We start from the raw sequence: 21,201 nt of genomic DNA, 5'->3' as shown, positions 1-21,201 counted from the left end.
TATGTTTACTAATAGGTAAGTGTACAGTTATGTCGGTTGCACTTTTTCTGAACCCAAGACAGTAGGCATAGCAGAAAGATGTGTGAAATATGGCCTTACCTTTTTGGGGCGGGTTGGGGGCGGATTAGATGAAGAGTTGATTGCCTTCTGTACAATGTGGCACTGTGTTCTTGTCTCAGACAAGATTGGCCTCATTGGGGATTACCATTGTAAAAGCCCAATAAAACTGTTTAGGGACAACAAAGTAATAAAACAAAAATCTGGCAGCAACCCCTTTATGTAATTAAATGTACAAATCTGAGCCTGCCTCGATAACGGTGGCCGGACAGTTCTACCCAAGTGAGGAATTTTCATGCGTCTCCTAATTAAATTAGATCATCATGTTGCAGAGCAAAATTAACCTTACCATGTTTAGCTGGGTTCAGTAAGGTGACAGCTAAAAGCATTGATAGGGCAACTACAGTGTAAAAAGTCTGATTAAAGAATCTAAAATGAGACCCAGAAATGTCATTTCTGTAAGATTACAGAGAGGATTGTTTATAATTGCATTGTACATATATTAAAAATGTCATAATTTTCAAGCTCTTCAATCTGAAAACATTGCTTCTAGTATTTTTTTAACAATTGTTCCTTGTTCTTCTAGGCGTGCTTTGCTTCGCTCGTGAGCCAGGACTACGTGAATGGTACTGATCAGGAGGAAATTAGAACCGGTACGGGTGTCTTGTTTGCTGCAGATGAAATACAATATTTACTCTTAAAGCCATTTTGTTCTCTTTATAGTAGCAGATTCTATCCATTTGTAGAAGGTCTTTAAAAACGTCATCCTGTGTAGTTGTTTAATGTTTAGTTAATGAAAGGGAGAGGTGGCCCGTTTTTATTTGGGTCTAGTTCTGTTTCTTGTGATTTGTTAGGTGAGAATTCCATGTTGGGCTTCTGTTGTCACATTCTATTGGACCCGAAACGTTTTTGTACCCACCCCTCACCCGTCCGTCTTTCAATTATTTATGTGGCCAGAGGAACTCCTGCTGAAGCTCCCCTGAAACCTATTTTCTTTTTTGTTATATAGTCCTCTGCTAGCCCCTATAGTACCTAGGCCATGGGTGCTACTGCAAGCACCCAATGTTGGCCCTACCGTCATAATGTCAGCTTAAAAAGGGTTTTATGGAGTAGGCTGGGTGCAGCTAAAATTTAGTTTTGGCTTAAGTAGTAGTGTTTACCGTGTTGGTAGCTCAATATACCTTATTTAGGCATGTCACAGGCCTGGCTCAAATTAGCTCACACGGGCTTACTCTGAGACTAGTCCTGCATCCTCCATAATGGTTTGGACTAATTTTGATTTGGTCATGGATGTAGAGAGTTCAATACTCAAATAGTAGTGCAGAACCTGAGTGTTTGCCTCTTTTTAGGGCTAGCCAGATTGGCTAGCCACCAAAGCCTTTGTGTGGCTGCCTTTTTGTGTGATTGGAGGAGTGACTGGGCTGCATGGAGGAATGCATGAATGGGCTGATACGAGAGCCTGATCATCCTAAACTCTGCTGGCATTGTAGTATGTGCACTTAACTGCTATTGGAATTTTCTTTATTATGGCTGTATTGCTGCTTTTAACTGCCAGGTCTGGCCATACTGGCTGTGTTATGTCCTTTATCTTGGCTTTGGTTTTCATACTTGGCTGCTGAATGTCCTTTCTGGCCTGTCACTCGTCGTCCTCCCTGAATGGGCTTGATGTCTCGTGTTGGAACAGTTTCTGATCTGTTTTCCTGCCGTTTTAGCAAAATAACCTCCTGGTCGTGCTCTTTGCGAAAGAAAATTGCCACTGTTCAGAACAGTGCTGGTTTGACCACTATTCTACCTTTTTCTTCAGTTCGGACATCTTGGGCTCCACCTGTGTTCTCGTGATCGGACCATTTTCTTCTGGCTGGCTGCACTGTTTTGTCCCTCGAGTAGATCCGTTTAGTCAGATTCCTTAGTCTTCTGGTGTCTTCCTCACCTCCAATGGAAATACTGCCATACTCGTTATGAGGCAGATCCGCCATACTACGAGTGGTGGGTTGGCAATGTTCGTGCCTATTTGTGGTGTCCCCTAGGACTGCATTGGGTATTTACAGTACTTACTGCAGGTGTTAATTCCGCCAATGTTCCTCCTTTTTACTTTTGATAATGTGTAGGGAAAATCTTTAACACTTGGCTAGAAGTTTTTCCTCCACATCCCTCAAACCCTGATAGTGGGCCTCATTACGGGGTCGGCGGTAAAACCTGCCGGTATGCTGCGGGATTATGCTGCCCTCGTAACACTGTTTCCGCCGACTGACATCCCGGTGCTTCTGGGACATCATGACGGGCTATGAAACGGTAAATCTCCATTCCAGTGGAGTCACCGGTGTTTCAGTGAAAACACTACCGGTAACGGCCTGAACTCCCGGCAAGTCAGTCCTGCCGGGAGGACCGTGCCCCTGCCGGCAGACTCCTAGTTTGGTGGTCCGGAAATGGTGCTGGTATGTTGCTACCGGCACTCTTATTTCCGGACTGCCAAACTTATAATGGCACCCAGTGTGTTAAAAGTAGCTCTATATTTCATTACTGCCACCTTTTAACTGCACTGCCCTACTGGTAATGAGGACAAAACGGCTACTTCTAAACACTAACTACCTCCACATGGTGCTGGTTTAGAGTTATTCCCATTAAATCAGGACCGAAAAAAGAACAAAAAAAATCATAGGCAGCCACACACAATAAGACGGATAATGCATTAGTCTAGAGAGGTGATGTGGTCAGCCAAAGTTGTTGAGGCTTCTATCCTGGTATTGTTTAATCCTTTCCCTTATATTTCTTTTTGTAAATGCCATATGAGGGACTGTAGGCAGGAGAGGAACTACCAAATGTCACAGACCTCTGGCAAGCTTATTTTCACTTCTGATTATTTTACTTAAACTTTTATTTTTAAGAATTAAAAATATTCCTCGCATACAGAATAGCTGTCAGCTACTCATTGTCAAACAACAAATGCAATCAGTTGGCCTTATTGCACAGTTGGTTCATTTCATTGTATTTGGATATTTGAAATTCAGTAGTTAAACCTCGATAACATGGTACTTGATTTTCTCCATCACAAATGACGTTTTTCAGGTTCAAATCATTCTCGTTTGCGCAACATGTTACAATGTCATATGGGTTTATCATGTGATTTTGTCTACAGTTCTACAATGCCAAATGTTTAGTTTTTTGGCTGCAGGGGTCATCATGGTTACCTGTTTGTCCTCTTGGATCTGCTACCAGGTACCGTCTCCCCGGTACCTTTGCTCAGCCGATGGGTGTCAGCCATCAGACACTGCTAACATTTGTTCAAGAGGGTACCGGAAGATTTCCCCTGATGTTTGATCTTGAAAGCACGCTAGATGACACTTATTTCCAGCGTATCTCTGGACCCTCTCCGCCAATTTAGAAGTACCATCCTGGCCCAGGTTTTGATGTATTTTACATCTCTTTTGTCGTCTCCTCTACTTGCTCTATTAGATGTTTCTTCACCTCCTTCTTTCCTTTCACTCTGTTGGTGTGCCTCTTCCTCTTCTTCTTATCTCAGAATATTCGACTTGCACCTTGCAAGGTATGTGTTCAGGTGCCTCAATTTCTGACTGGTCTCAAATCCTGGCTTACCCACTTACCCAAAGTGTGCAATCCTGAGTAATTTATTTAATGTCACTGTGCCTTATCTGCCAAAACGGGGAGTCCATAGAAGTTATTCTGTTGACCAAATACCTTTGCTCATGGTTTACTGGACTATAATCTAGTTACTCCAGTTGCACCAAATTTTGCATAGTGACCGTTAGGACCCTGCGGACATTTTCTGGCTACATAACATGTGGACACACCACACCTTTGCCCAAATTTCAGTCCCTTCACTCATGAGACGGTTGCCTGAAATCGGCGAACATCAATATGGTCGTAGAAGGACCAGTCTCGACACGAGGAACAAAACTCGAGGTCCTTGTGGTTTTCTGAGATATTTGCACCACAACAAACTGCACCATGGCAGGGTGAGGCAACAGGTGGGGAGAGAGAGCGCAGAAGGTCCCAGTATGCAGCAGCACATCAACTCTTGCCTCCCCCAACGTCTGCTCCATGTTGTCTGCCAGCCACACATGCCCATTCTCAGTGCAGTTCACTTCAGAGTGCAAAGCGTATCAAGCAATAATCGAGTCGGAACAGCGACCTACAGGATCATTGATTTTCAACAATTGATGAGCATGTTCTCATGTGTGTCTGTCTACAGAACCCGTTCAGACAACGGGTACCTTTTGCTAGAATGCAATAATAGTATGTGTGTGAAGGCTGAAAGAAAAAAAAGACGATCACTTTAAAAAAAAAAAAAAATCACTGTTTGATATAGGGTGTCTGTGCATGTGTCTCCGCGAGCTAGCTTTAGCCCTCAACCTGTGCGCTATCAAAACCCACACTCCTTTCCTTATTTTCTGTTTGAACTCTCGAGCCAAGTGAGGTGAGCTATCGCTCAGTGGCACCTCCCTTTGCGATCACTGCTTTAATATGTCACTACCTTTTGGGGCAATGCAGCCAGCTTCTTCCCAAATGTAAATATTGTTCTCGTTTTTAGTGTGGCCCTACCTATGTTATGTGCCAATAGCTTCAAGCATTGCATACTGTGTAGGAAGCAGTACTTGTTAGCCTGTGGCACTGCTTGGGTAACCACCATCCAGTGAGTTCTCATGCCTATTGTGAGGAGATTCAAGTGTGGTCCGTTAGAATTAGAAACCGTAGAAGCACAGTAACGCTGCTATTGTGGGAAAAGGGGATCGAATCTCACAAGGTATGAACTCAATTTTGGGGGGGCATCATCAGTCCCTTCAGAAGTAAGTTTCCTAAAAGTGGTTTCACTTATGAGTACCTCATGGAGGCAAAGGGGCCCTTAAGCCATGGTACCAGACGACTTGCTCACACCTTTCGGGGGTCACATTGATCCCAGGTAAAGGGAATGTTGCTTCAGCTCGGCGCTGAACAAGATCGCATGTGGTTCGTCTTGATCAGGCATCTTCTAAGTCGCCCTTAATGATTTGGTTACAAACTAAAACTTCTCAAAGGAAAGTTTAGCCCAACTCGTTCCTGTGTCCCACTTCTTCCACCCCCTTAACAATAATTGCCATTGTGTGTCTTAGGAGGATGCTTAGGGATAACGTGCTTACCTTGGAAGCAAGATGACACAGAGCAACACCAGTTCGATCCCCGGGTCCGCGCTTAGAAACCTCTGGGTATTAAGCACGTTATAAATACCCTATCATATCATATTGTAACCTCAGTACTCGCTGAACCAAAGATTCTTCCAAATCCTAATTGCGCAAACCTAATGGGTATCAAAACGGACAAAAAGCATGCGTGTTTGCTAGTAACAACGGTGAAGGGGGGGTGTGAACGGACAAACCGGATTTCAGATACCGAGTACTTGGAAACTAGTCACCTTTTTGCCACCGGAGGAATTCTTCAGTAACTCAAAAGTATTCTCCTAATTTTTCCCCTCTGTTTCCATGAGAACCCAGGGATCCTCGAGCATCCGATACCCTCAGAATTATTTAGAAGAAAGATGCAAGTACTGTGGCAAGTGTTGCATTGTGTTTTCAACGAAATTCTGGATCGTGTTGCAATCCATCTGACTGCAGACTCTGCTTCACCTTTGAGATCAGAGGTTGGAGCACTGGTTCACGAACCCATGGATGCAGAACGGTAGACATTGCATTGAAAATTATGTTATTGGCAGCCCTACGGATAAGGGGTGCATCAGCCAGTTTTAAATAGGCAAATGCTCTCAAAAAATAAAAATGGGGAGTAAAAATAAACCCAACTAAAATTGGGAAACGGACACCTAGAACCTTTTTGGCCCTGCTTTCACCCACACAGTTCAATGGATATGTTCTACCAGTAGTGCATGTAGTACCCCAGGAAGAAGCTAGCACTATGACTGCCTGATCAGAAGAAGTAAGCATTTATATTTGAATGTGCATGAATAACTAGGTGAAAAGAACTAATTATTACAAAAACATATTTTTACTCGCTTATAAAATACTCTCACTGGAAATTCGACTTACATTTTTTTACTCCCTGAAAAATAATTTTACTACTAACTTGTACTCTCACTTCCAAATCCTATCTGGAGCAGTGGTTATCGGCTTATCTGAACCTTTACATGATGTGTCTATTTTATGTTCGAATATTCATACATAGATCTTGGCATCATGAAGAGCTAATCCATGAATTATTAAGAGGTGTCTTTTTTTGTGCTGTTAAAAAATGGTGCTGGAAAAATGCCACTCTCTAGCTTGTCTCCCTTCGACTGGAAATATTAACACTGCACATGTACAAAACGTACCTTTATTTGTTATACTACAGACTTGATCTACAAGTGTGTTTTTTTTTTTTTATTTTAAAAAGATGTTGCAAGACGTGTCCTTTATCCTTCCTGTTTCGTTGATTTTGATTACAGCTCCTCAAAAAAACAGGTTTCATTACCAAAACTGTTTCTTTATATTTTAAATCTCATGCAGATTGCGCGATCATACTGTGAACATTGTATGCACAAGAGAACACCGTGCTGCTACTGTGAATGCATGCCTCTTGTTGAACATGTGACCAATGATCTCTAAAATAGGTGTCGTTGACCCAGCGAATACTACCAGGTCCGGTAAAGGGGACATTCTCAGAAAAAAAACATGTCCATGCAGTGCAAGATTGTTGTCGAAATTATTGGGATATTGGTTGGCTGTTGTGAAAAACTGACTGGATGTGTCAACTGTGGGTCAACAATCCCACCCATCCTTTAAATGTTATTGATTTGCAGGTAACTGCTGCCCTGCTAAATATGCATTATGTTTCCTTGCAGGTGTAGATCAATGTATTCAGAAATTTCTTGACGTTGCAAGACAGACAGAATGTTTTTTCTTACAGAAAAGGTTGCAACTATCGGTCCAGAAACCTGAGCAAGTAATTAAAGAGGTAGGAAAGGGCACTGGGAAGATTGCGAGAATAACAAAGAATTATGCTGTTTTAAACGTGAGGCTGTAGATTTTCTCACGTGTAAAGTGTATGGATGTTCACATTAATGTGTACTGTATTTAGACCTGGGACTTCCTAGTGTTTTATTGGCAATAATACCCAATAGTTTCTTGGCCTTTATGAAGACCTTTAGAAGGTTCCTAGTTGTATCTGTCTTTTTTCCGCACAAAATGTATTTCAACTGGGTGTATCAGTGCGATTGAGGCTGTTCGTTTGGGGCAAACTATTTGCTCTGTTCGTCCTTTGTAGGCGTTCAAAAAAATAAAATGCTAGATCCTTTGCCACTTTTCACAGCTTTTGAATGTGAGGTTTTAATACGACAGCGTCTTTTAACTGAGCATTTGTTTCGATTTTTAATTATTTTGTATTCAACATTTTTATTGCGCTTTTTATATTTTCTGTTTATCTTAGCTCCCTTTTACTTAACGATTTAAGTAATCATAAACTTGTTTAATTGGCTGGTTATTTTCTACGGTAACCATGCTGTTTAAAATTGATAAATGTGTCGATTATGATTGCTTTGGATGCATACAATCCTTGTGCCTGAAATTATATTTTATTTACACTTAAAAAATCATATGCAGTGTAAACACGTTCATAAAGGCCTCAAAGTGTTGTGCAATGGAGTGGGGGAGCTCATAAAGGCTTCCCTGAGTGAATAGCGTCTGGTTTAGGTTGGACGATGTTCCTGGACACAATTACCATATAGCGATATTCCAGACATTTTGTTGTTATCCTTCTTTGTGTGTTTGTGCCATTGGGGGGGGAGTTGATTTCTGGACATCCATCCATTTATCTCTTCCAGACACTGATTAATTTTAAGGCCCCCTCAATATCGTCAATTTTAATGTAAATCTGAGTATCCTCTGCATACGAATGGTAACTTTTCAGAAGGTTCAGCACCGGCTGCATACAGATTGAATAACAAGGGGGAGAGGGGTGACCCCTGAGGCACCCCACAACCCATTGCAATGGAATCTGAGATGCAGCCTCCGGATTTCACCTGTTGAAGTCTTATCAAGGAATGAAGCAAACAATTTCAAGACTTGAACCGAAACATCACCAGGCATAGTTAGGCGCTCGAGAATAATCCCATGCTTGACTGCGTCGAAGGCCGCGGACCAATCCAATATTATAAAGGGAGTCCGCCAGTCCCCCTTTGTCCGCAACCTCCAATAATTCGTCATGCACTGCCAACAAGGCCGTTTCTGTCCCATGCCTGGGTCGAAATCCAGACTTTAACTCGTCTAGCAGTGACTTCTCAATGAATGTCTGCACTTGTAAAGTAACCAACTTCTCCAAAATATTCCCTACTCATGCTAGGCCTGCAACTGGTCTGTAACTGTTTTAGACAAGCTGGGTCGAGAGTCAGTGATTTATTAATAAATGTGGTAATGAAGGGCGCAGTGTCTTTTGCGACCCATGCATACAGGCAGTGTAAACCGCAAATCAGTAGTGGGTTTGAGCTTTAGAATCAAGGAATGAACCTGTCACTGATTGAAAATCAAACCTTGCACGTTCTAAATTGCTCTCTACGACCACTACATCTTTTAATGGGCTCTTTCAAAATTGATGCGATCTATACCGCCCGTCCATGTGTAGTGTGATTGTCCACAGGCCAGATCGCTGGTCACTGGAACCCTGTAATCCAAGATTTGATGAGCACAAAATATTTCCTACACTGTGTGGAAATTCCCACAAACCTGTTTCATTGGTTGGGGGAATATTTTGGACACCTGGACAATGCTGAGGAATCCTTGCTGGAGGCTGTTCTGATTACACATGTTTTTCTTTAAGGCTAAGCTCTGCCTCTCTCCTGCCAGCTCCACTTGATCCGACAGAACCAATTGGATCATCCTTCTCTGTAGCAATCTGGTGCTCTCCTATGCTTTCTGGTCACACATTCCCCACCGGGCCTGAAGTTTGAGTACCTGCTGGAACCAGAGTGGCATTTCTGTTGCTGCTTACAGAGGAGAACACAAACGGTAGGACATGGGAAGAGATGATAGCAGCATCTGTTAACGAGGGAGAGCCCCGGACAAACGAAGGTGAAACCGAAATCAAGGACCCCGAATGAAGTAAGACAGAGGAGAATAGCTACAGACAAATAGAAGCTGAGGCATACGCAACAAAAGAAGGATTGGCTAACACAGTGCTGGTTGAACAGTAGGCAGTAAGAGCCCAGAAGTCTTGAGCCCAACACAGTATTGGGAATCGGATAAATACACCAATAAAGCAGTGGAAGAGCTGGGAGGAATGTCCCAGATGGTGTTCGGGAACTAGCTATTCAAGTGGATATAGCAAAGTTTCCTGGAGTTGAAGGTGATACACTAAGAAGATAGACAAAGTAACATCTAACAGGATCAAGCTATCCGTTTGACGGTTGGACCTCAGTGAATGACAAATGGAACCTCATTTATAGTGGATCCATAGAAAGAACTCTAAAAAAGAAGACAAACAAAATTGCACATCTGAATGAAATGTGTTATAAAGAAGTTTTTACCCCTGAAGAATTTCCTTGTTAGTGGTATGAAAGTGTGTAAGGAATGAAACATGTCGGGTATGGTCTGAATGCAGTATGAAAGTAAGCATGGGTGATAGTGATAAAGTGGTTTTGGGACTGGGAGGCACCTCTCTGACAGAGGGGAGCAAACAACAGATCCTTATATTTTTATCTTGAAAAAATTGTCAAAAAATGCATTACTACAAATTATTGGATGTGCACAATGAAATTGAAAAGTATTGACATATATGTTTGTTTGTAAACCAATTGTATGGATGTTTCGCACAATTGAACGAAAAAAAAAAGAGTGAAAAGTGTTTTACATGATGTGTTTTAAGAAAAATAAATTGTTATTTTTGATAAACTGGTGATATATGACAATATAATGATCATAAAACATATAAGAGCGGAATAACCAAGAAGGGATCGTGGGGAAGCAAGTGGCCCTTTAAACATGATGTATTGTTTGAATCAAAGTCTATTGGAGGGATGTTTATAAGTGGTCGGTAAAAAAGTACTTCCAGTCTCTCTGAGTTATAGTGTGCTGCTCAGAAGCAGCTGCTGCTCGTCGTAGGAGTCCTCGATAGTTTTCTATGAAGACCCATTCTTTTTGCTTCGTTTTTGATCCTGGCCTGACTTTTTGAAGGGCATAAAGCCTTCAGCTTCACTTCCCTTGCCATTGCTCATTTGCTATGGAGAAACTGACCAGTCCTTCAGACTGTCAGTACTAGGACACTTTGTTTCACTTTGGAACTCTTGTATTTTTGCATTGCACACAGTACCTTAAAGAGCAGTGGGCATACTTTTTTTTTTTTATTAAGCCCCCTAACTTTTACACTTGGATTTTTGGTTACCTTTTATATATACCTAAATACAAGCTGGTGGCAGCATTTTTACTTTATTTTTCTTGTACATATTCGCGTTTACCGAATGCGACTAGTGTGCTAAAATGGTTGTGCCATGAGATTTTTGCTTGTTTTTTGGCGATCTTGTAGTTTGGCCTTCTCCCTGCTTTCCCAGGCCAGGAAGTCTCATAAAGTCATGCACTTGCCCGGAAAAGCTGCTGCTTTCGCGGGCTAGTGAGCCTTTGTGTGTGTGTGTGGGGCCCAGGAAAGGGGCTGGTACTCTCTAGTCCCAGTCTACATCCCAGGTGCAAGAAAGTCTGCCACTGGGGCATGTGAAACCAGTAGTTGATCCTGATTAGACAACTACTGGCTGTTTGAATGGTGCACATCCTTTCCATTGGTGGGCTTGGACTTGCTTTCAGCTCCAGTTTCGGATAAGAACACTCCTGCAGCCATTCTTCAGCTCTGCATTTGAGCCAATAATCCTTTGAAGAAGAGCAGCCTGTTCATGACCCGAGGACGATGTCTGCAGTGGACCAGCATCCATTCAGTGATCGGCCCGGTGAAGCCCTGCTCCACTGCCTGATCTCACAAGACAATAGTCAATGCTTCGATCCTTGGACTAGTGGGACCAACTGGTATCAACGTTTTCTCAAGGTTCCATGACCCAAGAGTCTTTGGAAGTGTCCCTGGACTGCCCAGTGGACTGACCAGCTCCGTCGTGGGCTACCTCACCAGAATCATTGCTGTTCCACATTCAAGCCTGGAAATGTGGCGGTTGCCAGCGTGTGCCATAAGGTCCCGCCTCCTGAATTATAAGCTTCCTAACATCAAGGGCACCTGTCCTGTAGCTGCTTATTTGACTGTGTCTAGAAGTACGCCTGCCCTCGCCTGCAAACGGGGACCGTTGCTGGAACTAGTACTCTTCCATCTCGTGAAGTGTTTTGAAGATGCCTGCATCTCTTCATAGATTAGGCTTGCATTTTACAGATGCACCCTACAGGATGATCACTGTAACCTGCAACCCCTCAGCACCTCTCACTCGAACAAAGGACTGAAAACGGTGTATCCGCCCAAAGACAATCAACCATGGCCCCTGGGAGTCTGGGGGGGGGGGGGTTGGGGGGTAGTATGTAAGCATTAATGTGTCTGATTCCCCCATTGGAGTACCATGGGTGTACAGCCCTTTGTCTCCTATCTCCCTCTTACCTTTGGCTGTAGAACCAGAGTACAGTATACTGCCCCTGGGTTAGCCTTGGGTCTGGAAGAGAGAGGAGAGCTTACCTGTCTTCTGATAAATAGTTGCTGAATTATTAAACTGTTCTGAATAAACACCAAAAGTACATTGCATCCTTTTGGAGAACATCTTCCTATGACAAACCTTGACTTTTGGGTACCAGACCCCCATACGTCTTTGGGTTAGATTCCTAAAGTATAAGGAAATTGTTCTTGTGACTGGTTCTGATCATTTTACCTACATCTAAGTAATTGCCTGTTTCACCTGTATAGTTATTTAGTGATATGTAAGTGAACCTACTGGTGAATGTATATTTCTGTTTCATATGGTATTGTGTGATAGTACTAACTACCTGCTAGTTTCATTTTTTTAGTGGGTTCTGAAAGCCGAAATAACTATAACTGACTGTCTAAGCCGAATTGTTATTCGGTGAGGACTCCTTGAGTGCCCCTGACCACACTGCCTCTCTCGAGACTAAGCTTAGACTGCCCATCGGGGTTGATTTTTAGAAATCCAACTTAACACTTACTGTAAGTAGATCCTATGCATTATGAACAATATTTTACACACTGTGGATTTGCTATAGGCTTTAGATTCATAGAAGTGAATGGGGGAAAAAATAGGATGATTTGTTGTATATTCAAGAAAATTATTATTTTTGGGAATGGTTTGTTTAAATATGCTATCTCTAATGCTCCTATATTATCCTTACAAGAGTATGAGCATTATTCATGTTTCTAGTTCATAAAAATCGAATCATTACAAATGTACGAGCATTATTCATGTTTCTAGTTCATAAAAATCGAATCATTACAAATGTACGAGCATTATTCATGTTTCTAGTTCATAAAAATCGAGTCATTACAAATGTATGAGCATTATTCATGTTTCTAGTTAAGAAAAATCGAATCATTATGTTGCAAATCTAAATCGTTGTTCTTGTGATAAAATGGTCTAGGGGAGTTTGCATCTAATGTTAATTTACATATGGGTAATAACAATTGGTTCCTAGATGTTCTGGTGGTAGGCGCACAGCGATTTTCCTGTCGGCACTCCGGAGGTAGAGGGCTCTCTTGCCATAAAGTGCATAGCTCAAAAGCTCTGGAGCTTTTTTCGAGTGCTATTGTTTGCCCCAACTCCATTCGGGCATTCTGACTGCCTTTGGCATGGATGCTTTTCTCTGGCAAGCAGGATATAATGAAGAATAATTTGCTTTTAGCATGAACCTATCGTGTCATAGTAGGCAAGACTTCATTCATGCTGTTATCAAGTGATGCGTTGTGTTGTCGACAACAGTGCACTTTCTAATAACCTAATAACTTGCTATAAACTGCGGTGCGTGTACAGCTGTTACTGCAGCTGCACTACCGTAGGGTTCACAAACGTACGTTGCACAACAGGTAGAAAGAATTGACCCACTGAAAAGTTGCATATCTACACCTTTGCAAAACCAGAAATAAATGGCCAGAACTTTGCAGTAGTTTAATACAAGCCACCCTAAACTATATGACGGGTGCACAAAAGTCTGTATTAGCAAATGCACATAGTGGCATATTAAGCACTCCCTGGTGCCTGCAAGTGGGCAAAATGGTTCAGAACGGTTTGTGGAGAGGGTTTGGCAGCATGTCCCTAGGTTTCAGAGCAGCTAAACCCAACCCAAAATCCAATGTAAAAAATGTTAGTCTTCTCCAAAGCTCTTCACTCAAACGTGCCTTGGCCCACCCAAGTGAATTAATCGCATTAGAATGTACATATCAAGTTGCAAGGAAGACAATGAAAAGTTGTCCCAGACTTTTTGTGGAGAGGGACTGGTCCAGCCCTTGATTTTCATTTGGCTAATTATCATTTTGTAAAATACCTACATTGGATGTTCAAGTTCAGAGCCATATTTGTTACCCAGACAAATTACCTGTCCTGGCCATTTTGATAGAGGGAAGACATGCATCCATTGCCCAAGTCACATGGTTAATGCTGATCCAGTCGTACTATACATGAGCGTTGGCTGCATATGGTCTATTTTAGTTTTTTTTACTGTTTGCTGATGTTAAAAGAAAAGCAACATAAGCTACAAAAAAGTGACTGGAGAGAGCACTACAAATATTATTTGTACGGAGTTGTGATTGCTGGTGGGACTGAACCCAGCACATTATAACATCTCCTCTGCCACCAAGCCTTAAGCCAAAATCCAACCTCATGTGTACACAAGACTTGAACCCATATTGCCTACAGTATTTGGTTTGGTTTAATTTGGAAACAGGAAACAACAAAAGCAACAAAATGAACACAGCTCTCACAACTTACTTTCTGAGGCCAGTGTCCCAGCTAGGGATGGGTGAAATGACCACAGGCAAAGTGACTATTTAGCCTTAAAGGGATTCCACATGCCAAAACCTAAAATATTTGCATTTCGCTTAGAATATACTTGCATTTTCGTGGGTGAAATTGCAGCGATTTGTGGCTAGTGGCCCTTCAATGCTGGGCAGCTTGCCTGTAATAATCTTGCAGAGCAAATTCACAGGAATTCCACCATGCCCAGTCCTTATAACTCAACACCAAACGCTGTATGCATAAAGATGAGCATTTACCACATCCTCATATATCACAATGTGCTTGGCTTAGCCAATCTAAGGTGCACCACTAAGAGGTGCCTTTAGTTGCTCGTTGAGTCTCTATAGGACAAAAAAAAGAAATCGCTCATAGGTCATTTGCGAGGTCAACCAGTATAAAACTGAGGGCAAAAGGGTGCAGTGCTTTTTTAACTTTTATGGTTTGAGTTTTTATGAAATACAGGTATAGATAAGAAAAAGAAGAGGAATTGTGATAATACTCCATTGTGGCAAACGTTGATCTGACGATGTAGAAAATGTATACTATGCTTGAGCAAATATCAGTATTTCTAAAGAGCTACTTCATTCATAAGATTGGCATATAATCCATCACTAGAAAGAAATAACATTGCATAAAAACACACAATCCCACAATAAGCACAGCTGTTTTCAAGAGTTAGACAGATTTATTTTTTCAAACTTCGTTTATTGTTGGCAAACAGAGTTGGTTACAGATAGTAAATCATTGTACATGTGGTCACAATTCACAGTATTCCACAGCATAATCGTCAGGGGTACATCTTGCAATATTTAACATTTAACGTTCTTCACCCATATTTTTTGTATATTTCACATGTCTTCCACCACAGTATCAACCGTGCGATTATTATGTAACCTGTGATCGAGCTAGAAATGTTTTTGGGTCTAGATAATGTCACAAACTGTTCCCTGCCGTCATTCGCACATACCAAGTCTTTCAAACACTCCTCTTTTCGCAGCACTGTATAATCCTTCCAATTCCTTAAGATTCACCACTTAGCCAGCATGCATCCTATATCGAGGAAGCCTCGTGCGTCTTTCTGGAATATTACTCCATATCCCAAAGATGCTTCTAGTGGGCTACCTATATCTTCGGTCATAGTCTCATATATCTGACTCTAAGAACAACCCCCCCCCTGGGCACCCCAGGATCTGGTGAACCGTTTGTAAGGCAGGATGCGCAGCAGGGCACAGAGAGACACCTGCAGAACCGTTGTAGACCCCCACCATTCATCCAAAAGCTGCCGGAGCCTACAGGAACAACGCAGTGGCTTGAGAGATGCTGGTACCTACTGAGAAGCAAGAAACTGGTGCGTGGGTTTTCCAGAAGGTGTTGAGGTCCAGGGAAGCCAGGGGGTAAATACAGACATTGGAGAAAGAGTATCTTGAACCCTGAAGGGACCCACACCTATATGGAAACTAAAGTATAAGACCTTGAGAAACGATTCATATGTTTGGCAGGAGAGTGAGCCAAACAGATGTGATAACGAGCACATGAGCAACGAGAGGATATTAACTTCGCAGGAGAGTGAACCAAGCTATATTGGCGAGTCTGGGACCCTCGCCCATGTGGAAGGCAAGCGCCTAAAATAACAAAGAATAAGAGGGTCTGGGACCCACGTGAAAGAGAGACAGTCCGTGAGAGGACACTAGCTTGGGAGGAGACTGAACAAGCGAGTCTGAGACCCACACCCACATGAGCCATGAGAGGATATTAGCTTGGTAGGAGAGTGAAGCAGGCTATCTTGCGAATATGGGACCCGCACCCATGTGAGAGATTGAAAGGGTCAAGGACCTCGGAAATTGTAAAAAGGAATCCTACGTGCTATAACCAACTGTATCAAGTTGAGAAGATAAAGAATTGGAGCTGTGAAGCTAAGCAACATATCCCTGTAAATTGTCCAGTGGCATTTGGCCAAGAGGATAAAAGGGGTTTAAGAGCCCAAAAGGAACGGAACTAAGACGAAGTCTGGGGGGAAAGGAGCACAACGCTAGCATGGGAATCTTGCATTTATGGACATTTATTTATTTCATCACTTTTTATTCCCAGAAAGACGGGGAACTTTTTTGTTGATTGAAAACACAAAGAACACTTGTTACTTTAAGAAGAGATCATCCTTGCACAGTTGCTTTAGACTATTCGTGTTAGGGACAGAAGCAGGTTTTTGGACACCACAGTGACAGACTTTTTACTTTTAGGCTATCTTGACAATTTCACTAATTTCCTTTGAGATAGGGAAAGCTCTTAGCTTTCAGGATAGAGAGGCATGTTTCCAACTTTTTCTTATTTAATAAATGTTAATACCCAAAACATCCCACCATTATGCCCGAGCCTTACATCTGCCCCCTTAAAGGGGGCAGAGACCATCCTTATCTGAATGTATTTTCTTGAGTTTGTATGGCGTGGAAAAAGGCTGACAGATTTCTGCAACAAACCGGAATAACAGATAAAACCCTTTCTAGGTTACATGCAATGGAATAGTTAAAGGTTGAACTCTTTGGTTGTGAAATGGCCTTAACCTTCCCAATAGCAGTGCGTTGGTCATGCCATTTGTAAAGGACGTTTTCATATTATGCAAAAATAAATATTTCTATATTCCAGTCTTACATGGTCTCAAGGTGTTTTCCAGAGTCTTACTTTAATAACCTTGGCTATCATTATGGTGTCGATAATCCATCTAAAATCATTTATTGTAATTGCTTCAATTACTTTAAGATAATATGTAACTACACTATGTTTGTGTGAGTAAATACTGTGAGAAACCAGGTGGTGTCTCACCCACTAGTCCCCAGTAATCTGTCACCCAGGTGGCCAGGACACTGCCATCGCTTTTGGATCCTGCTCCTGGGGGTGAACCAGTGTGGGACGATCACCTGGGTGAGGGGTCTTTGGGGAGTGGGGGTGGGGCACAGGATGGTGAGACACGGTATCCCCTTCCCTGTAACAACTTTACCCCATTTTACCAGGTAGAATATTTAGGAACTCTAAACCACCCCCCCTTCCCACTTTACAACACAAACACTTTCTCACGGACAGCCCTCTATGAGAGAAAACAAGACTCATCCGAGCAATCTACCTGACGCGTCCCAATACAATGGTCAGGCAAATACTGACCATTACACACACCTGACTTCCATTAAGCTTCCCCACACGGATAAAAAGCAGAGCACAAGAGCACACTCTGACCATGGCAAAGCACACTAGGAAATAGCAGTTTCAGAATGGCAGATGAACGAGAGAGGAAAGACGGCAAAACGGAAGGGGATCGCAAGGAGGGAAGGTCCCTTGACCTTTTCAACAAGGAGCTGTTACTTTCCTGAAACCTTGAGAATAGAAAGCGTAATACCAGGAAACCATGCTGAAGAATCCTGCATTGTGTGCCGGAGGTACCCGGGGACCTCCTGCATCAATCAAGGTGGGGAGAAGAGCCAGCCGCCGTGGCACTCTCCTTGGCTCCAAGAACAAAGCAGCGTCCTTGAAATAAACACAGCCATTGAGTTGGGGAGACTGATACAAGACCGGTGTGTGTAGAAGCAAGCAGCAAAATTTCTTGCCGAGCACCAGAACGAACATTGTTAAAACGCGTTTGTTAAGAGACGCAAGTAGAGTTGAACTGCTGATGAGTGATTGAACTTTAAAAGCAAGATGCCATACCTTTTTGAAAAAGTGGTCCGGCACCACGTGGGCACTCTGTCGAAAGCCTCTGTAAGGTATACAGCTGAGAAGGCTAAGTGAAAGTAAGAAAAGGTTATATCAAGAAGAGAACAAGTAATTGTGAATCGAAGTGGTTCTGCGAAAGGTCCCTCAAAATCCTGCGCACAGTCGAAAGTCTTCTAAATTTGGTCTGAGACCGGCAGAGGGAGACCAATTGAAGATAAAGTGGGTCTGAGCCCAGCGGAGGGGCAGTAAATCACCAGAGAAGTTGTATGTGGGAATTACTAAAAAAGAAAGGAACTTTAATGTTTGTCGTGTTGCATCAGGCCCTCTGAAATAAGAGACTTTGAACGGCACGGAAGGCCCTGATGTGGACGTTTTTTAACTCCATCCTCGTACTAGAGAAGCCAGAGACTGTGCTAAACTAGACTGTGCCACCTTGTCCCGTGCTTAAAACGTGGGGAAGGGAAGCAAACGGCTTGAATATCTTGACCTATCATTTCTTGTACAGTTTCTTTTCTTTTGCATAACGTATTACATTGTTTCCCACACTATTTGTATTTAGAAGTTAGGATTGGCAATAAGTTTATTAGTATAGGCCTTTTTATTTTGACACTCGACTAGGACTGCGTTATTATTTTTTGATGGTCGTAGCTTGATCCCATCTTTAGATTGAAGTTCAATAAACACCCTTGATCTGTGATCACTTGTTTCTTACTGTTTGATACCATGACTTCCTTACAATACCCAAACTGTTCTGTATTCTAGTCCCTATTCGTGAACAAAAATTGTATAGAATGAGTCACTCACTTATGTGTTGGATTCCCATCTTTAAGGCTGCATCTATAATATTCGTCCAATGATGAGAGATTAAATGTAAACAAGTTTGTTGGGGTCCAATACTGTTATATTTTAAATTGTGTACATTTTTAATGTGGCTTCTCTAATACAATTGTTATGAGAAAGTAAAACAGTACTCCATTGATAATCTGTGACATTATACAGAATACACTTTCCCATTTTTCTCATAAACCAAATTTAAAGAGTTAGAATGACGCTTTAAAAAGGTGTTGGCGAAGATGACCGTGTACCCATCAATATTACACCAGTATCTACTAAACTACTATGTAATGGTAATTTGAAGTTGAAGACTAAGTGGTTTAATTTTTTTTTTTATTGATTCAACGATTTCTAGTTTTGACAAGTTTTCCGCATGATTAAGAATTTTTGTTTTAACTTTTTATTTTTTTATTTTTCTTCTTTCCCCTTTTCCTTTTTTTGTGTCCTTAAATGAGGTTAAATCAAAAGTAGTTGTCCTTTAGTTGCAATCTACTCGTGTTTAAGCTATTTTGAATCCAAATTAAGACTTAGAAGGAAGTTCCCCACTGCTATGACTGGTTTGGTGTGTTCCCCATTCATCAGATATGCTCACCAATATTCTTCTTCCAGACTACAGAAATAGGTGTAAAGGTACCAAAATAGGTGTTTCTGGTAGTTAATAGACCTTTACAGTTAAGGAGCAGATGCTTTAGGGTTTCCACCGTTTGAGTTGGATTTGGTTTTGTCCCGAATCGCTTGAATTTCCATTGTTTTTAAGATATTCAACCTGGCTCTCATAAAAGTCGAACACATTTTTTTGTTCGGGAATTTCACCAGATAAGATACAGGCATGTTTAGTTTCTCAACTGGTATAGGTAGATGAGATGTCAAATTTATTCTTCCCAGCCATCTCCAAAGTTTTACACCAATCCAATTCTCTTAGTTTTTTGCAGTTTTCATTGGGTTTTCCTCGAGCTCTTTCTCTGAGCTATTAATTTCCTCCAAGAGCAGCAGATTTTTGCGGACCCATGAAACCAGCATCTTGTTGTTCCCTTTATTTATTTCTGTCTTTATCATCTGATAGATTTTCTGGGTTGGGACTCGTACTTTCCTAAAGAGCATTAGACCATTAAGGTCCACGATGGCTTTTAATGAAGTTAGGCTTAGCTCCCGCCTAATTGATGCTATCGGGGTCGCGGATGGTAAATGTAGTGTTTTTTTCCAAAATAGGCCTTCTATTTTGGTCCAGAATTCTGATGGAATAGCTGGCATTGCTTCAGCACCATAGATTATTGCTGGTGTTGCTTTCACTTTATAAAAATTGATAGCTGCTTTGAGGGAGAATCGTCCGAACCTATCATCTGTGTTTGGATGCTTAAGGTTTTAGTTTTTTGACGGATTGATTCCTGCATGGGCTTTCCTTGTACACTGGTGCTGATTGTGACACCTAGATATTTAAACGCTTGCACTCTTTCTAGTTTTTCATTAACTAGGTGCCATGTTGGTGGTGGTTTCTTTTTTGAGGTTGTTGGTCTTTCTATAATCATCACTTTAGTTTTTGTTTGGTTTATCTCGAGATCGTTCAGCGTAAGATAGACCAAGAGGTTGTCAAGTTTCCTTTGTAGCCCGACAGCAGTCTGGTCAATCAAAATAATATCGTCAGCGTAGAGGAGTCTGGCGATCTTTTCCTCACCCAGTGATGGTGGGAAGGTTCTGATATCACTTTCTGACATTTGAAGGTCTCCAATATAAGCCTTATATAGAGCCGTGGCGAGGGGGCAGCCCTGCTTGACCCATCTATATGTTGGAATGCTTTGAGAAAGAAGTCCCATCTTGTTGAGTCTTAATTTCACAGAGGTATCCGTGTGAAGAGCCATAATGGGTGCCAAGATGGAAGGTGGACAGCCCCATAAGGAAAGTTTGTTCCATAGTTTGTCTCCATTCACCTTGTCAAAAGCCTGAGAAAGGTCTATGAAGGCTAGCATTCGACAAGGTGAACCTTCTAGGACTTTTGCTTGTAGGATACTGAGTATCATAATGTTGGCAGACGTTCCTACATTTTTAGTGAAGCCAGTTTGGAAGTTGTCATGTCCTTTTGAAGAAAACGCCCATGCTAAATTTTTCAAGCAGGAATGCTCCAAAAAGCTTGCAGATGCAATCCAACAGTGCGATGGGTCGATAGCTGGCCGGGTTCCCTTGTTCCGTATAAACCATTGGTAACAAGGCCTTGCAGGTTTGTTTTCGTTTCATGTTTCTCTCCATATCTTCCATAATTTGGGGAATTTCACAATCTTGATGTAGTGATTATGCCAAATTGAAGCTGCTTAATGTAGAAAGAGGGTGGATTTTACTCAGTTTGTGTATGCTCTCCCATACCAGACCCATGGGAATAAGGTTGACCCTCCATGCTTCCCTGCGAGAGATTATGACAAGGACCCCTTTCTGTAGCAAATAAGAGGCTTTGTCTGCCAATCACCCACTTCCCTATTTTCCTCATTCTCCCTTGGGACAGATTGGGGCCCCTTCACATTTGAGGGAGATCAAGAGCTGTTAATGATGGGGCCATCAAGAAGGCCCCCACCCTCTTGGACAGCAGTTACGACTTCATGTCCAACTCTTCTTCATGGTCCAAAAACCATACCAAGCAGGCCTAACCAATATACTCAATCTATCAGGGCTCAATGTGTTTCTTCTGCAAGAAAAAACTCAGTATCATAGATCCT

General features: G+C 42.0%; 1 protein-coding gene across 1 annotated transcript in view; it reads left to right on the top strand.

The window, feature by feature from the left end:
- Positions 1-21,201, top strand: part of MED28 (mediator complex subunit 28) — a 70,565-nt gene that overhangs the window by 25,598 nt on the left and 23,766 nt on the right. The window contains exons 2-3 of the mRNA XM_069631909.1: positions 644-710; positions 6,881-6,993. Of these exons, the coding sequence (XP_069488010.1) occupies positions 644-710; positions 6,881-6,993 (180 nt within the window). The remainder of the gene's footprint in view (positions 1-643; positions 711-6,880; positions 6,994-21,201) is intronic.

This window comes from Ambystoma mexicanum, chromosome 6q (genome assembly GCF_040938575.1).
Source record: "Ambystoma mexicanum isolate Mex_15411 chromosome 6q, UKY_AmexF1_1, whole genome shotgun sequence".
NCBI lineage: Eukaryota > Metazoa > Chordata > Amphibia > Caudata > Ambystomatidae > Ambystoma > Ambystoma mexicanum.
Note: the sequence above shows the minus strand (reverse complement) of the source record. Positions and strands in the feature narration are given on the sequence as shown.